Source organism: Anolis sagrei, chromosome 1 (assembly GCF_037176765.1).
Source record: "Anolis sagrei isolate rAnoSag1 chromosome 1, rAnoSag1.mat, whole genome shotgun sequence".
In the NCBI taxonomy this organism is placed as follows: domain Eukaryota; kingdom Metazoa; phylum Chordata; class Lepidosauria; order Squamata; family Dactyloidae; genus Anolis; species Anolis sagrei.
This window is the reverse complement of record NC_090021.1, coordinates 261287562-261305448: the sequence shown is the minus strand read 5'-3', so window position 1 is coordinate 261305448 and position 17887 is coordinate 261287562. Positions and strand designations below refer to the sequence as shown.

The window sequence follows — 17887 nt, the reverse complement described above, 5'->3', positions numbered from 1 at the left end:
GTGTATTGATTTAACACAGAAACTGGGAGTCTGCTGTCCTCTTATGATCTCAATACATGCAGGGAGAGAAGTGCCTTCTCCCCACTTCTCTCTGCTGCGAGCATGGAGTTCCCCAGAACCTATCACATGATGCAGAGCTACTTCTGGTGGGACTCTGTGTACACCTGACTCCTCAAAGGAAAAAGGCAGAGGAACTAAAGAGGAAGTCTGGGACAGTGGGGAACTATAATGGGAAGGGATACCATAGACCCTGACAATAGGAAACACAGTGTGTTGGTTCCCTAACTGCCCATCTGATGAGCCATCTAATGAGGTACTGTATGTAGTTCAACTTCAAATCCTATTATCTCTGTCTACTACCCAATCTCAACATCTAAAGATCTACAGGATTCCCACTCCACATTAACAGCTGTAGCTCCGTGTACAATTAAAGGACACGGGATTTTTAAATGGACTTTTCTTTCTCCCAAGTTTATACATCCTTTTCCTCTAAAGATTAAGATCTATGGATAACCTTGTGAACAGCAATGCACAACTTTAATATTAGAGGAAGAAGGGACACACCAGGACACTGGAAAAGATTTTATCTGGCTGAGATTCTGTTAATGACATCTTATATCTTCTGACAACCTTTATGTCTTCTCTTTTTTTTCTGCAATTCTCCTTCACCTACTTTATTCTTCATGCACATACTTTACTGATGCAGTCTCTCTAAATGAGTTTTTAATTGGTTTGGAAAGAGACAGGGATATTTGTCTGCCAGAGAATGCCACAAGCTCTGCGCTGGATCACACAAAGAGACACAAAGCACTGCAGCATTTCATTGCGAGGACAGGTATGAGAGAAAATATGCAACATTTTGGGGAACTGCATCTGCACATCCAATTCTTTGTTTCTTTGTAGTGCTCTGTTTCCCTTGCTCCAGTTACATGAGCATTCCCAGATACACCTAAATACTAGAAGCAACTGAATGAGACACAGACCTGAGTGTTCCACTGAAGGCACATGCAACAAATAATCCGGGAAGTCCTGGGGCCCAGGAAAAGATAATCATAACAAAATATGGCATTAGCTGTTTCAAGGGAGAAAGAAAGGCAGGTTAGGAATATTGCACCAATGAAATGAATGAAGTTTAGGGGCACACGTGTGGACTCCAATGCCCTGCAGTTCCATATATCTCCAATCAACATAGCCATTTGTAGCATTCTCCTCTGCTAGGACTCTTACACCTTTCTCATGCACACAAAATGATTGAGACTGTTCCTTCCCAACTACATCACTCACTGTTTTTTGCACATTGAATTCTGTCAATATTTCATATTTCACGAGTGGCCGACTGCTGGGTAGACAGAGGCAAATTTTGCCTGCGTGGTAATCATTTTTTGCATCTTCAGACTGGTGGGACCAGGGCAGAAGTGTAGACAGCCAATGGGACTGGTCACTTGGCAGGAATGCTCATGTGCACCCTTCCCCACCCAGCGATGGTGAGGTTGAGGAGATCATGGGGACACATGCCTAAGAGCTCACTTATTCCACACATTATTTCATGTTATTTAGTAGTGGGCCAGTTTGGCAGGCTCCTTAATCAACAGCCGAGTTGGTCAATGTCTGGATCCAGACCCATAGGTGTCACCAACTGCCTCTGCAGCTGGAACCAACTAACAACCTCATCACACTGAGATGGAAAAGCTTGGGTGACTGTCCCTTTAAGATAGAGAATCACTCGTATTACATAGTCAGCAGTCCCATTTTGAGTTCTGCCCCACAGTCACAGTCACATGTGGAAATCTGGCAATACATTTACCTTACATTCATCAAAAGGTCAGCATTATATTTTTGTTTTTAATCAGGAGAAACAACAATATCCCAAAACCAAGAGATCCCTTGCCCTGTCCAAAGTCCCTTACATTAAAGGAGACTGGCACCAGTTTAAAACTTCATCTTCCCATAAGAAAAATTGTTCTGCCCCAAACCTCATAGGATACAAGAGACAGTGGTCCACATTAAAACCATTGCTATCCATGGGATCCTATTGATCTGCATCAAACCCCAGAGGAAACAAGAGACTGCTGACAGTTGGGTAATGAAACCAAACATGAAACTTTGATGGTTCCCATCACACCTGTTTTTCTGTTGTAAAGATGTGCATAAAGTGTGATAAGAGGTAGGAGCTCTAAACACAAGGCTTGTGTTCAAAGTTCCCTCCTTTCAGGACATTTCTGCCTCTTTTCAAGCTGGAACATGTGATGAGCTCCATGCCTCTCCATGCTTGAAAAGAGGCTGAAGTGTTCTATGAGGAAGAAATTTCTCAATGTGATGAGGTTGATTGATGGAGTTGTCTCCTTTCAGGACATTTCTGCCTCTTTTCAACAATGGAGGGCTATGTATGACAGCCAGAAGTATTTTAACTCATGTGATGAGCTCAATACCTCTCCATGTTTGAATTTATAGAATACGTTTTAATAGGTCGATTTTATGTAATGTTTTTAGCTATGTTGTAACTCAACTCAAGCCATGATGAGAGGCAAGTAAGAAATAAAATAATCATAATCATAATAATTATGTTTTTGTTGTTGTTCTTCTTTTATAAAATGCTTATATCATGAATCAGTCATGGATTCTCTACTACCTTAACAGATTCCTGGAAGCTTTCTTGTAGATGTGGCAGGAACACAAGACACAAGACTCCAGATGCTCATTCCAAACACAGGAAAGCTTTATACATTCAGTTGCAATAGATACAAGATACTTACAACATCTCTCTCCTAACCCTCTCCTGGGCCTCAGCTGGGTTTCAGCTTTTTTGTCAATTTACCTTCCAAGATACCAGCATATGACACAAACTCTGACAGTATCAACTAGAGATATTGTGTTTGCTCTCTTATCTTGTGAGTGTTTTTCCATCCAGTGCACTTCACACAATATATTTCTGTTTACCACATCTGGATTTTCTATGCATTTTTGGCAGATTTGTGACAAAGTAATTTGGTTTGTATGTTACAGGTTTGGGATGTTTTAGGACAAAACACCACCCCTGATATTCGGGGGTTTTGAGGCAAAAATAACAGCTGGTAAACCAGCTGGAATTTCTGGGACATGTAGTGCAAAACACCCGGATGAGCAGCATTTGAGAAGAACTGACTTGGAGAATCTCCCCTGCCACTAAAGCCAACATAACCTTACTGCAAAGATATACCATGCAATAAATCTTTAGATGTCTGATTGGTTCTTTTACCTGATCTGGTGCTGAAATGAATTTAGCAGTCCAGGGATCACAGCTCCTAAAATGGGAATACATCACCAATCCGCAAAGGACAGCACATACCAGGATGATCCACAGACCCAGTAAATTAAGATATAATGCTCTAAAGAAAGAGAAAAAGAGCAGATGAAAGTTATTTACTATGAATCCTGTGCTGGGAGAAAGACTGTGGATCAATTGATCGATCAGTAGATAGGAAAGACAGGTTTATTTGTATATGTGAATATGTGGTCCAAAACGCTTGCAGCACCTTTCTTAAAAACTGAGGGAATAATGTTGTCTTCTGGTATATAGATTATACAGATTTTTCAAAGGCAACCCATAAAGTATGATTAAAAATCCAAGGATATGAGTGTTTCTGAGTATGGATTGCAAAACAAAGCATCCCAATATATGTACAGTAGGGTTGAGTATCAGGCAAAGAGTGGCTCATAATCAGCAAGCAGTATGTCAAGTTTTTCTCCAGACTTTGAGCTCTCTGGAGCCACCTATATCTCCTACAGAAGACAAAATGGGTTATTTTTTATATATCTATAGGCTTCCAGGAGTGATGTTTTCATAATTACACAGATCATGCCCACCTCCAAGCAAAATAGCCTCTCATATATAAAAAAAGATAAAATGGAAGGAGATGTTCAATTACTTCCTGGTTTAATTTCCTCACGTTTTTTCAGCTTTCCTGAATTCTAGCATCCAATGTGACCAACAGCATGTGCTCAATAGGTTGAAAATTTTGCCCCAAACCTGCAAATATTCCTCACTTCTGATGTACTCAGTTGTTTGAGATAGGCACCTGCTCTTCACACTACCGGCAGTAGTTAAACCTATTATTCAATGACAATCATATTTGCAACAGAAAGTACAGAATGAAACATGAGCATGCATGATTATCTATAGTTCAATATTAAAATTAACAACTAGCTATAGGCTGTCTTTTAGTACATGCTGCCACCACTGAACAAATGAGTATATATAAATTGTTGCACTCTTTTTAAAATGTGGCTCTGTTCCATATTACAATACCTCTGCAGGAGTACTTACAGCTTAGCATGCACTTCTGTTTTGCAGGCAATGCATCTTTGTATGGTAGACTGATTTACTCCATAGATTCCTAACCAGGTAAATGTTCCTCCCACTGCAATTGTCCAAAATGTGTGTCTTCTCAAGGGATCAAAATCAAAGCTGCATAAAATGAACACAAGGGAAATTAAATCATTAATTAAACTTCTAGGTTAGGGCATATATTTCAGTGGTGACTAGTAACATCTATGACAGTAGGACTGTGAATTCACACGGAATGTATTCCTAACTGTAAAAGAACTATCTAAAGTGCTGAACTTTTGAGGTTGGATGAGGACCAGAGCTTTTAGTAGCTCTTATAACAGCTGAGATCTCTTCACACAGCCCCTGGGGGCATGCCACTTCACTGAGAATTTGGGGCAAAAAAACACCTTTACATGTTTGAAGAACTAGAACTACAATTTCAATCTGGAGAAGTGAAAAATATTGTGTTTATATCTCCTGGACCTTCTAATGCTGCCTCCCAATGGTTTTCACAAATCAACAGATAAAACTTGCCCCTTCCTTTGTGAAGGGGAACCCCATATTTATGCTAACCCCATATTTGCATAAACTCTGTGAAGATTGATAAATTTGCCTCTGAACAAAGAATATGGTGACTATTCTGTTATTTCCTTCCAGTAACAAATTCCTTTCCTGCCATTTAAAAAGAACATTTTCTTAATCCATATGCAATAAACAAGACCATTGATCTTAATGTCAGGTAGCATTCTGCTTACTCAAATACATTGAGGCGTGATCCATTTTCAGCAATTTCCCAAATGTTTGTAAGGCCCCCATTCTGAAGAGTTCCTTGAATTAAAACAGTTAAGAACCCAATCAGCATAACAACCAGTTGAAAGGCATCTGTCCAGACAACAGCTTTTAATCCTCCCTATATCAATGAAAAACAAACAAACAAACAAGAATTTATCTTAAGTTTGAGTTAGTAACAGAAGAATAGAAAAGAACCTCTTTCAGTATTTAGTACTCAACAAGTTCCTGTTATTATTTCTATTAGTTAGCTCCTATTCAGACATCTGTCTTTACAAAATTATCATTGCATGTGTAGAATGCTCTGTGCAAATTCCCTCTTGCCTTCTTTCATATGGAACAATTTTCTACTCATGTTGGCAGATGGTTTCTATTAGGTGAAATAAGAATCAGCTCTGTGTTTTAGTCTGAATTTTAAGTAATCTATTCAAGGTTCTGAGCCTGTTTGATGTATGAGAATTAATATGTTGGATAGCTCCTACAAAGTTAGAATAGATTCTTGATTCAACTGACATGAAAACCACCAGTAACTCCCAGTGATTCCGGCCATGAAAGCCTTCGACAATACAACTCCTGATTCACAACCATTGCTCTCAATAGCTGGTGTCTTCACTTTCACTGCCACAGCAATATCCAATTGAATCCCAGAAAGTGCAGTTTAGGAGAGGAATATTAGCAATGAACACTAGTGCTCAAGGAGATAACAAATTTCAGGATGTTGTCATGACAGTTACAGAGGAATCATAATGTGATGTTTGTATAGTGTAAAATAGTTATGCTTCAACACTTGATTTCCTGTCAATGGGATGTGCCCAAACTTTTACTACAATTAAACACTAATCCTAACTATTAATGATTGGTTGAGACAAAAGGCTATCAGTTATGTTCAGATAATTTACTATGTTACCGCACAAGAAGAGAAAGGCATCTACTCATTTGTCTCAACAACAATGCCTTTATGTTTTACTCATTTCACTATTGTAATGTAATCCCTGGAAAATGTGAATAAAGTTGGAACCTTGGATAATGGTTAAAAACTGCAGAGTAACTTCTGCTCAGAAGCTTTAGAGAAATCAATCATGTATCACTTTTAATCTGATGTAAAGAATTTCCCCACCTGCAGCCAAAGGGCAAGCCCATGAGGCGTGGGGGAGGGGTTACTTGAAGACCCCTGTGAAGGTGACCAACTTTGGTTAGGGTCTGCTGGCTTCACCTGCCCAGTCATATGACAAGGGTTGGATCTGAGGCTATTTAAGGCTGACACACACACCCCGACTCTGCATGTTACCCGCCCTATGAACAGTGTGAATGCAAATTGGTCGCATTATGGCCACATATAATTTTTTCCCTTCAAGAGTTCCGTGGGGTTTTTTCCCTACCCTATGCTATTTTAGCTGAGTGTGGAAATTGGCTTAGGGTGCTGTTATTTAAATAGGTTGTCACTGCATGTAAAAGTCCCGCTAGGCACCATGGAAAAGGATGGACTTCCATAACAGTCTCTCTGGGTTTTGTGGCTCATTGGGCTGTAAATGGGGGGAGGATTTCCCCTTTGGGGCTATAATGAGAGTTTATCACTTTTAAAAAAAACTCTGAGGTTTGGGAGGAAGCACTCTCAGGATGGCCCTCCACTTAAGATCAGTTGAGGTGCGCAGTCAAACATTTTGAGGTGGCCCTTGGGATCTATGGTGCTAGTACAAGGACGGTCCTTGGAGGTGGTGATAAAAGGTGACACCTGCCCAAAGGACATTACCTGCCAGATGGCTGACAACAAAAATTGTTATTTCATTCACGTTCTTTCCCCTTACAGATTATTTTAGTTTACAGTTTCTCCTAGAAGTTATAGTAAACAAATAAATGTGTAAACAAGTTATAGTAAACAAATCCATGTTCTTGTGTCTGGCCTCTTTATTTCATGGTGATAATTCAACTGCCCTGGTCCCTGTGGCTTCACAATAATAATAATATTCTGAAACTATAAAATTTTTCGTTATTCCACAGTAAAACATGGAAGCGTTCTTCAGTTTCAAATCACTGATATGCACTAGTAAGATTTTTTTTTGGTTGTGTCAGGAGTGACTTGAGAAACTGCAAGTCGCTTCTGGTGTGAGAGTATTGGCCATCTGCAAGGACGTTGCCCAGGGACGCCTGGATGATTTGATGTTTTTATCATCCTTGTGGGAGGCTTCTCTCATGTCCCCGCATGAGGAGCTGGAGCTGACAGAGGGAGCTCATCCGCCTCTCCCCGGATTCGAACCTGCAACCTGTTGGTCTTCAGTCCTGCCAGCACAGGGGTTTAACCCACAGCGCCACTGGGGGCTCCACTAATAAGATGAACCCTAACTAGAAGATTCTTCCCATGATCATTTTAAGTTGAACTATAGTTACATACTTACCAATGTACAATAGAAGGTACAGACTATTCCTGTCGCAAATACAGAGCCCCAAAGATTAAATCCAGTCACTGAAAACCCAAAGAGATCAAATTATATGTAGGCCATGTCGAAGCACTCTATTAGCTTTCAGATATAATTTAAAACATGGTAGGTCTTTTACTTTTTTCATCTCTGTTTATGCTTTGAGAACAAAAAATAATTCATCTTTGAAAAAGGTGCACAATTTGCATAGGTTTCTTTCAGAAGCTGATGCAAAATGAAAGGTAATGAGGTTATATATATATATATATATATATATATATATATATATATATCTCCAGAATGTACATTACTTTAATAATTTCAATAGGTCAAGCAAAGAGCCCTAATAATGTGTGCAAGCTTTTCAGATTTTCACATTTCTTTTCTGATGAAGAGAACAATATGAGGAAAAATGTTTTTTTTTTCTCTAACTGATGAAGTATGTTGAATAATGTTGAACAAATTTATTCAGAATCAAAGTGGTGCCATGTCAGACTGTATACATTTACAATTAGTAGGGACATCAAGTTAACAGATAAAGGAACCTCAACCTTCAAAGTACATATGAGATAAGAACAGAAGGCTGAAGGGTAGAAAGTGTTGAAATACATTCCCGGTCTTAGATCACTACACTCAACTGGGCACCTAGCCAGGACCTTGAGTACATAGCTCCTCAATTCCTTTTTACTAAAAGAAAAACTGAGCAAATAAATAACACAGTCCTAGGTAGAGAAAGGGGACTGGACAGCATCCAAATAGAGAAGATGATGTTTGCTTCACATTTCTCTGGGGCTGCAACAAAAATAACTGGCAAAGTAAGGTGGACACTCACCTTGGTTGAGAGCCAAAGCTGGTGCATAGACTACCACTCCAGTGTAAAGAATCTGTGAAAGAAGAGAAAGAATTCTCACCTAAATGCATTGTAATCCAAGAGTTATCTATAGAAAAAAAAACTGTAACAGAAAGTGGGGGAAAATGTCATGAGGAAGCTCTGTTGCCCAGTATTTCAGAAAATATATCTTTTCATTGGCTAATACTGACAGGGAGAAGGCAGGTGAAAGACATTTTCTTCCATCTCACAGTTTTTTCTCTCAAACAGAGCTTGCTTCTCTCTTGTGTTATCATTCAACTCATCATGCCCCACCCTAATTTGTAATATAATATTCAGTATTTTATGTTCAACTTTGAGAAATCATGTTAGACTTTCCTCTATCTAATTATTTATTTTATTTTATTTATCGTGTCAGGAGCGAACCAAAACAGTTGTATTGCATTAAAAAACAGACAAACAAACTAACAAAACACAAAGTTTGCAGACTTGGTATTTTATTATGTAGTGACAGATTCTAATCCCCTGGGGAAATGAATTGACGCCGTGGTGCCGCTAGGGGGCGATGTTGGCAAGCCACACTGCTCTGGGCACGCACACACGGTTTCTATCCCCCCTGACCATATAGGGACATCACCTTGAGGGGAGGAAAGGTGACTTCACCCTTTCACTTAGATCACCTCCAGCCAATGACCTTGCCATTATGTAATCACCCACTGTTGCTATGCAGACTTTGCTGAAAACACCAGAGATATATAAGCTTGGCTGAACAATAAACTAGAGAGATCCCCTTCACGCCCTGCCTCTGCCTGGTTTCTTATTGCGTCCTTACACTATTAAATGTCCTTTGACCAGTAGCTGGCCACTTGGAGTGCCTCTGGTGTTGCTGCAAGAAGGTCCTCCATTGTGCATGTGGCAGGGCTCAGTTTGCATTGCAGTAGGTGGTCTGTGGTTTTCTCTTCTCCACACTCGCATGTCATGGAGTCCACTTTGTAACCTCATTTCTTAAGGTTGGCTCTGCATCTTGTGGTGCCAGAGCGCAGTCTGTTCAGAGCCTTCCAAGTCGCCCAGTTTTCTGTGTGCCAAGGAGGGAGTCTCTCATTTGGTACCAGCCATTGATTCAAACTGTTCACAGTCTCTCTCCATACGCGCTATGATTGCAAAATGTTACTACGATTTTTATTTTGAATTGTAATTGTATGTTAGGACTGTGACTCAGTTCTGTTTCCCCCTCTCTGTTTCATACCACCTTGGCATTTTCCTGATGTGTAATTAGAAGGCATACCTAATAGAGCTGGGCGGTTTCGTTTCGTAATTTCATAATTCGTTAAAAATTCGTTATTTTTTTTATAACGAAGGGATAACGAACCATTCAGGAGCAACTAAAAAACGAAACGAATTTTTAAATTCGTTTCATAATTGTTTCGAATTCGTTTTGTATTCGTTTCGTTATCGTTTTGAAATCGTTTCGTTATTATTTCCGCATGTCTGGGGCAAGTTTTATAGTTGTTGTTTGTTTAATCAGTGAAAAAAAATTATAAATATCACACCAACAGTCAACAACAGAGGGAGAGGGAAGCTTCAGAAGTTCCCCCTGTCCCATTTGGAGGTTTTTTAGCGTATTGCGTGGTCGCGTCCGCCATTAACGAATCGATTCGTAATTGTTTCGTTATTGTTTCGTATTGTTTTGTAATTTACGAAACTTCGTAAATATCGAACTTTTTAAAAGAAAAATTTTGGAATTCTTTGAAAAATTGAAACGCAAAAACCCCCCAAAAACGAATCGATTTTAGAAACAAATTTTTTCGTGGTTGCCCAGCCCTAATACCTAATACAATAATAATAATAATAACAATTTATATTCCACCATTCTTCCCGAGGGGACTCAGAGTGGGTCACAGTATATAAACAGAAATGGGCAAACATTCAATGCCTTGTTATCATGACATACAATGAGACACAAATACACAGACAAAGGCAAAGTCTTCTTTCATTTCCAGCTCTGGAGGTGGTGCTCATCTCCAACTCTGCTGGAGGTGCCCTATCTCCATTTCCAAGCTGAGGAGCCTACATCTGTGGCCAGCATGACTGCCTGGAGCATCTTTTGCCTTTTCCAACCAAAGCAGTACCTATTGATCCACTCACATTTTCAAGATTTTGAACTGCTAGGTTGGCAGGAGCTAGGGCTGAAAGTGGGAGCTCACCCCATCCTGCAGATTCGAAGTTCCAACCTTTAGGTCAGCAGTTTACAGCAGTGTAAGGGTTTAACGCATTGTGCCACCATGGCCCATGTTTGAATAAACATTTACATAAATAATGGAGAGCCTGTTTATTTCTGGTCAATGAATATTTGACATGCTCCAAATTGCTGGGGATTGTGCCAGTACATTCCAGAACTCAATACAGCACACTAGTGCACTCTCGGCCAGGTCCAAATCAATCCAAATTGACTAAGTTCCATGCAGGAAACAGGATTCCTGAATTAGTGGCATGACCCTAATGTTTATGTGTGGTTTTGTTGATTGACACAAAACATGTTGGAAATATCTAGATATTTATTTATTTCCCGCATTTCTATCCTGTCACTTCTCAGCCCCCAAAGTAAATATATCCCAGAAAGAGAACAATCTACAGTCATATCAAATTCAATGATGTTAAAATCAAAAAGATTCACTTTCATATGTTAATCCAGACTCCAAATGTGAAGAAGCTTCCTGGTGTTCCATTATGAGACTACATAAACCAAATCCTGCCACATATGTCAGGTGTGCCATACAACAGGGTGATGCCTACAAAATAAAATCTCCATACATAGAGGACAACGACTTGTGACAGACCTCCAAGGTATATTAAAAATTAGGGCATATAAATGAAGAGCATGTCTTACCGTCTGTACTATGTAAATCAGGGTTGCAGCAATGCGAACAGGTTTGTTAAACCTCAGCTCCAAATACTACAAGAAAAGATGAAGAGCATAGGTCATTCCATGCTGGCTGTTGCATTACATTAGTCAAAAGGTAGGTCTGTTAATCACTGTTAAAAGGCATTTCTTATATTCTTTAAAACATTATTTATTATTTTTATTTACAGTATTTTTGTATTGCCTTCCATCCTACAATGGCTGTTGAGGCTATGAAAAGATACAAACCAATTAAATCATTTAAAAGATTTTAAAAATTAAAAAACATTAAAATAATATTTTAAATCCCCTAAAAGCAAGGTAAAAACAACTTCAGATTCCAGTTTTAAAACAATTCAAGCAGCAATTTAAAACACTGTTTTGGATAACTGCCAGAAGCATTAAAAAAATGGAGCAAAACTACATCCCTTAGGTAGGGAGTTTTATGGTTGAGGCACTGCTACAGAGAAAGTCTTGCTTTGTGTATACACCAAGCTAACCTCACAAGGTGTAGAGCATGCAATAAGGCCTCCTCCAAACATCTCACATTTTGGAAAGACTTTTATGGGAAGATGGGGTCTTTCAGATATCCTGGCCCCAAGTGGTTATGAGTTTGTAGGTCAACACAATCATCCCAAATTGGAACAGTTGGAAATCAAATTAATAATTTCTGCCAACTTTGGAATGAAGATATGAAAAAACACATGGAATTGAAAAGGGCCACAGCTGTACTTTACTAACAGAGTTTCACCATGAGCAAAAACATATTCACAGTATACAATTTGCCGACTAGGGAATCTCAAAAGTAGTTGCTTGTTACCCGACTGGATGACAGACAACACCAGAAAAAAATGTCCTCTTCTACACAAACATTAAAGATACGGAAGCCCTCCACATATTTCAATTGGGAAACCCTGTGCCTTGGGATGATTGGAAGAAGGGCAGGCTAGAAATAGAATGGAATCAATGAATGTTCCCAACTCTGACTCCAAGAACTACATCAGTTGATTGAGCCCTCATGATTTCTCTCAAACATCCTCCAAGGAGTCATCTAACAGCCTTACATTGTTAGCCACCATTATATTCAATGGCATGGGCAGAATCCAAGGATAACTGCCTTCTCCAGTGGCTGTAGATTGTTTGTGTGTCAAGGAGAAGTTACACATTATTTTTAGTCCAGACTTTAAAGAAACTATACAATATTTCAGGCTGGATCTATACTGCCCTATTTCCCAGGATCTGATTCCAGATTATCTGACAATGTAGACCATATAATCCAATTCAAAACAGATAATCTGGAATCAGATCCTAGGATATAGGGCAGTATAGATCCAGCCATACCCTCAAAGTAGGTGCAGCGCCTTGGACATTCTTTTAAAAGTTTGGATTGAAATCCAAAATGGATTTACTATCACATTGGCATGTTAGCTTGACAAATACTAACTGGCCTAGATGCCCAGGATTGAAACTTCAACTTGCATCTCCCAAACCTCTGGCTATCATCACACCATTATGCCAGTCATCGGCTATTGCAGAGGGTATGGGGGCATTTTCTGCATGGTACTCCTGCAAGCAAAACGGTGTATCTCACATGACCAGAAGTGATGTCATGTCATTTCCATTTTTCCTTTTGGCAAATTTGGGGGTTTGGGTTTAAGGTATGAGATATCTTTGATGGGTTTTCAATAGTTAAATTATTATATTTTGTGGTTTCGGATTTTTTTCATGTTTCGGATAAAAATCACCCAAACAAAATAGTTTTGATCCGGAGCTTTGGGGAGTTTCAGAGGCACTTTGAAAGCCAAGAAATGGATCCCTTCTATCCACACACACCCTGCAGGCTGCATTTTCCTTACACTTACCCTAAAACATTGTGCGTTCTTTACCTTAAATCACTGTAATTTAATTCCCTTTAATTAACTAGCATTGCTATGCGAAGGTGGGCATCTGGACATAGTCATTTCTTTTCAGTCCCAGATTTCCACCCCTAATCATTTTTATGAAATCAGAAGTTTAAAAATATTGATTCCAATTACATAAAAATGTTATCTATTGTCCACAAGCTACTTAAATGGAGGATTAATTCTGCCTTCCCAATACAGAAAAAGATGGACTCGTTCCCAAAGGCAGCTGTCTAGTCAACAGCTCCTGTGTGCCTCATTTCTGTGGTAATCTGTTAAACCTTGCCCTTGGGCCATGTTGCCCAATTTGATTGGGTAGCTCTTCCATATCTATCTTTGCCCTGTTTGTCTTTAGCTTTCCTCCTTTTCTCTAATTATGCCATCTATACTCCAGCCTGCCTTGCTAACAATGAATGATTTAGCAAAGTGTCTTTTCTGAAACTAAGTAAAGTACAACTGGAATCCCCCAACCAGCATGGTTATTATGAGTCCAAAATCACATCTCTTCTATCTAACCTTTGCAATAATGTTTCTAAAGAGATGTAAGAAAAACATTTTTTGTCAAATGTGGGATCTCTGTAATCACTTCAAGACTTCAGACAACATTAAAGAGCATTCCATCTTGCTATATTCTATAGGCTTGCTTTAGATTCTTTTTTAAAAGGTATCTGACATATATTTCCATCTCATGAAACACGCTAAAATTGTATACAGATTGCCAAATAAGACACTTTAACTTTATGGATATATACACACACACACACACACACACAATTAGCTGGTTTCATTTATGAGATAATTACACCTTTACCACATCCAAATTTTAAACAAGTATTTGAGTTGTCTGAGTCCCTCAGGGAGATGGGGCAAAATACAAATAAAGTATTATTATTATTATTATTATTATTATTATTATTATTATTACCACCTGTTACTAAGGCTATACCATCAAATTATTAAAGTGCAAACTTCACTAGGTGGAAGACAGCTCTAGCTTGTCTTTCTTACATCCAGGTCACAAGAGTTATACACTGTGTTCTGGTAATTTTTCTGTTTTGACACTCAGCTCTAATTTCAGCTGAGCCAATAGTCTTGATGCTCCCTGATCCAATCTTCAGAAAGCTAGTACAAAATTCAGCAACTCTCTGTTCTCTATTATGTAGAAGGTAGGGCTGGGGGGAAGGAGCAAAATAATTTTAGTCCTAATGACCCTCACCAGCACCACCACTATTGACAATGTAATTGCTTTATGAAATCTAACTATTGCTTCATTTATTACAGACAGGAGGCTCTTCAGTTCTGTACATATTCAGGCAACAAAGCAGAGCATACAATATTCAACATTTTCATATTCACAAAAAAAAGTCAGATAATGGTCAGAATAGGCAGAGAAAGGGAATGACCTTATTTACACATCTTCATAAACTGTTAGTAGTGTTACCAGAGTATAAGCTGACCCAAATATAAACTGAGGCACCTAATTTTACCAGAAAAAAATGGGAAAACATATTGACTTGAGTATAAGCCAAGGGTGGGAAATGCATCAGCTACTGGTTAATTTCAAAATAAAAATAGATACCTATAAAATTGCATTAATTGAGGCATCAGTAGGTTAAACGTTTTTGAATATTTGCATAAAACTGTAATTTAAGATGAGACTGTCCAACTCCGATTAAACCTATTCTAACCTTCTTCAATGTAAATGTGCTTACGTGCCCTTCCAATAATAATAAATAGAGTAAAAGAATAAATGTAATAATAATAATAATAATAATAATATAGTAAAATAATAGAAATGTAATAATAACAATAAATGGAATAAAATAATGTAAATGTAACAATAAAAAGAATAAATGTAATAACAATAAAAAGAATAAATGTAATAACAAAAATAGAGTAAAAGAATAAATGTAATAATAATAATAAAGTAAAATAATAAATGTAATAGAAATAATCATAATCATAATAATAACAGAATAAAATAATAAATGTAATAATAACAATAAAGTAAAATGTGTAAATTTAATAATAATCGAGTAAAATAATAAATAACTTTGAATCGAATATAAGCCAAGGGGAGTTTTTTCAGCCTTAAAATAGGACTGAAAAACTCAACTTATAATCAAGTATATACAGTAGTTGCCTTATCTCAGATATTCAAATTCACTCTCCATTCCTTTGCCCATAAAACAAATTCCAAAATGTCAAACTGTCTTTAAGGTGCCTGAGTATAAATGGGCTTCAAGACACAAGGATAGCTATATATTACGGAGGCAGCTTTCCAGATTTGTGGGTTTAATTTTTGTGGATTTGGTTATTTGCAGATTTAATTAATATGTTCTCTCTCTTTTGGAATCTCTAGATTCCCTGAGGCTACCCTAGTCAACGTTGGCAAGAGGTTTGCCATAGAGTTATGCTGGAGGACCTAGATTTTCCCAAAGAGAACGTGAATTTCTGGATATTCCACCATGATTCTGTGATCAACTTCCTAGACAGTCAATGTTTCAAGTATTTCTTTTCAAGAAACTAAAGTGCTATCCAGGTGTTACGAATTTGGCAATGTAGAATTATCTCTCTGCATCCAGTAATGCTCATTTTCCTATCTTCTGCATGCAGATGGCAATTTGCATTTTTAAATTTTGCTTTCCCTACTTTTGTAAGACTACTGCACTCACTAGTTCCCGCAAAAATGGAGGGCATACTGTACATCTATCTATCTATCTCTATCTATCTATCTATCTATCTATCTATCTATCTATCTATTTTCCTATCTATAGATATATCTGAAAGCAACCTTACCTCATAAGTACTTGTGATTCCAGATCTGTAGAATACAGGTAGGAAAAGTTCTGAAGTAAAAATGATGACAAATGTATATGCTATGGAGAAGAGAATGAAGGCAGAGCCATGACGATACACTTCAGCTGGAGTTCCCAACACAGTCACTGCAGACATGAAACTGGCAGTGAGAGACAGGGCTACTGGTCCACAAGTCATCTGCCGTCCACCTATTAAAAAGTCCCCAGAAGTTGTTTTTTTCCTGTCTTTAATTGCAAAAAAGACTCCTATTCCAGAGGAAATGAGAAATAGGGCAGCAAAGACAACATAGTCCCAGGCAACAAAATTTGTAACCTCAGGATGGATGAAGCTGGTCATTGTGCTTATAGCAGGCCCTGAGTCACGTTTTGTTTGCTTGTTTTGTAACTTAAATTATTCTCCAAAGCAAGCTAAGAACTACTTCTCCATGATTTATCAGTTATATATCCAAGAAAACCAAATGTGACCTCAATATACAGTCAGAACTCCAGTTCATTCCAGAGCAATTCTTCAGGAATTATTTTATAGGTAGGTGAAAAGGAATTAGCTGACACAGAAGCAATAAGTATACGTCTTGTCAAGAAATGCCCAAGGTCCCTGTTAAATAGGAACAGAAAGGAGGAATGCGATAGTGCATGCTCTTTTTATCTGATGAGCTTTTTATTTAAGGTTAAACATTACTTTAACATACTAACTTATTAAAATTTAACTGCTCAGGGTTTACAGGAAAAATTGCATTGAAAGCTTATAAGCTACAGTAGGTATGGGGAAAGTGCAGTCTGAGTGGCTGCTCATATGTCCACATCTTACAGGAGTTAGAAATTGGCATTAAAGTAAATGAGGCAAATAGTACCAGAATTTAGATAAAACTCAGCCCAGTAATATAGAATCTAAACATGGGAAGGTTTGCATTTTTTATATCCAGGAATGTGGTAAAATGACCATAGGGGAGTTTGAAATGGCTGCTAGGGAAGCAGCCCAGCTGCTTCAACTGTTTCCAATATGGAGGGCAACCCAAATTCCGCTTCAGAATTTGGGATTTCCTCTGAGTTAGTTTCCCCAGGGTTAAGCGGCTTTCCTCCAAATTAATTCAGATCAGTCCTGTGTAGTGTTTAGCCACTGCAGAACTGATCGAACCACACACCAACCTAAATGGTGAGTGGAGATTTTATTATTTTATTTATTTATTTACCATATTTATATCCCATCCCATCTTTCTCACTCTGGAGGGAACTCAAGGCAGCCTGACAACAGGCAACAATTTGATGTCATATATACAAGTATCAAATAAACAATTATAATTAAAATCAACAATTAAAACATCAATTATTAAAACGTCAGTTAAAATCATGTGGCCTTAACCTAACTGCATATAGTGGTGTCTTTTTCAGCTCCGTCAAACTCATGTAGGATAGGATCAGTGGATAGTGGTCTGTTTAATACTAGTCAAATAGCGTATTTTTTTCTATTCCTTACCTGCTTCTCCTCATCGCTCAAAGTTACAACATAGTTAAAACACATAATCATCGTAAAGATAATATAAAATACACATTTTTTTCTACAAACACCTGAGCATCAAGTGACAGCATGGAGTCCAGGAGGACCCCCAAGCTATGGACCTGCACCCTCAGGGGGAGTGTAACCTCATCGAGCACAGGTTGCCACCCAATACCCCGGTCAGCCCCACGACTGACCAGGAGGACCTCTTTCTTGTCTGGATTAAGCTTTAACCTGTTAGCCCTCTTCCAGTCCATCACAGTAGTCAGACACTGGTTTAGGGTCTGGGAGGCTTCCTTGGAGTTTGGTGGAAATGAGTGGTAGAGTTGTGTGTTATCTGCATGCAGATGGCACCCAACTCCAAAACTCTGGATGACCTCACCCAGTAGTTTCATGTAGATATTAAAAGGCATGGGGGATAGAATGGAACCTTGT

At 38.4% G+C, this 17887-nt stretch overlaps 1 protein-coding gene across 1 annotated transcript in view; it reads right to left on the bottom strand.

Moving 5' to 3' along the window:
- The window catches only part of SLC5A12 (solute carrier family 5 member 12), a 30798-nt gene extending 14086 nt beyond the window's left edge, over window positions 1–16712 (bottom strand). The window contains exons 1-8 of the mRNA XM_060765934.2: window positions 15938–16712; window positions 11226–11291; window positions 8342–8393; window positions 7489–7556; window positions 5062–5216; window positions 4304–4444; window positions 3236–3365; window positions 984–1072 (exon numbers count right to left, since the gene is read on the bottom strand). Coding sequence (XP_060621917.2) covers window positions 984–1072; window positions 3236–3365; window positions 4304–4444; window positions 5062–5216; window positions 7489–7556; window positions 8342–8393; window positions 11226–11291; window positions 15938–16294 — 1058 coding nt within the window. The 5' untranslated portion in view covers window positions 16295–16712. The remainder of the gene's footprint in view (window positions 1–983; window positions 1073–3235; window positions 3366–4303; window positions 4445–5061; window positions 5217–7488; window positions 7557–8341; window positions 8394–11225; window positions 11292–15937) is intronic.
- Window positions 16713–17887: the final 1175 nt, after the last annotated feature.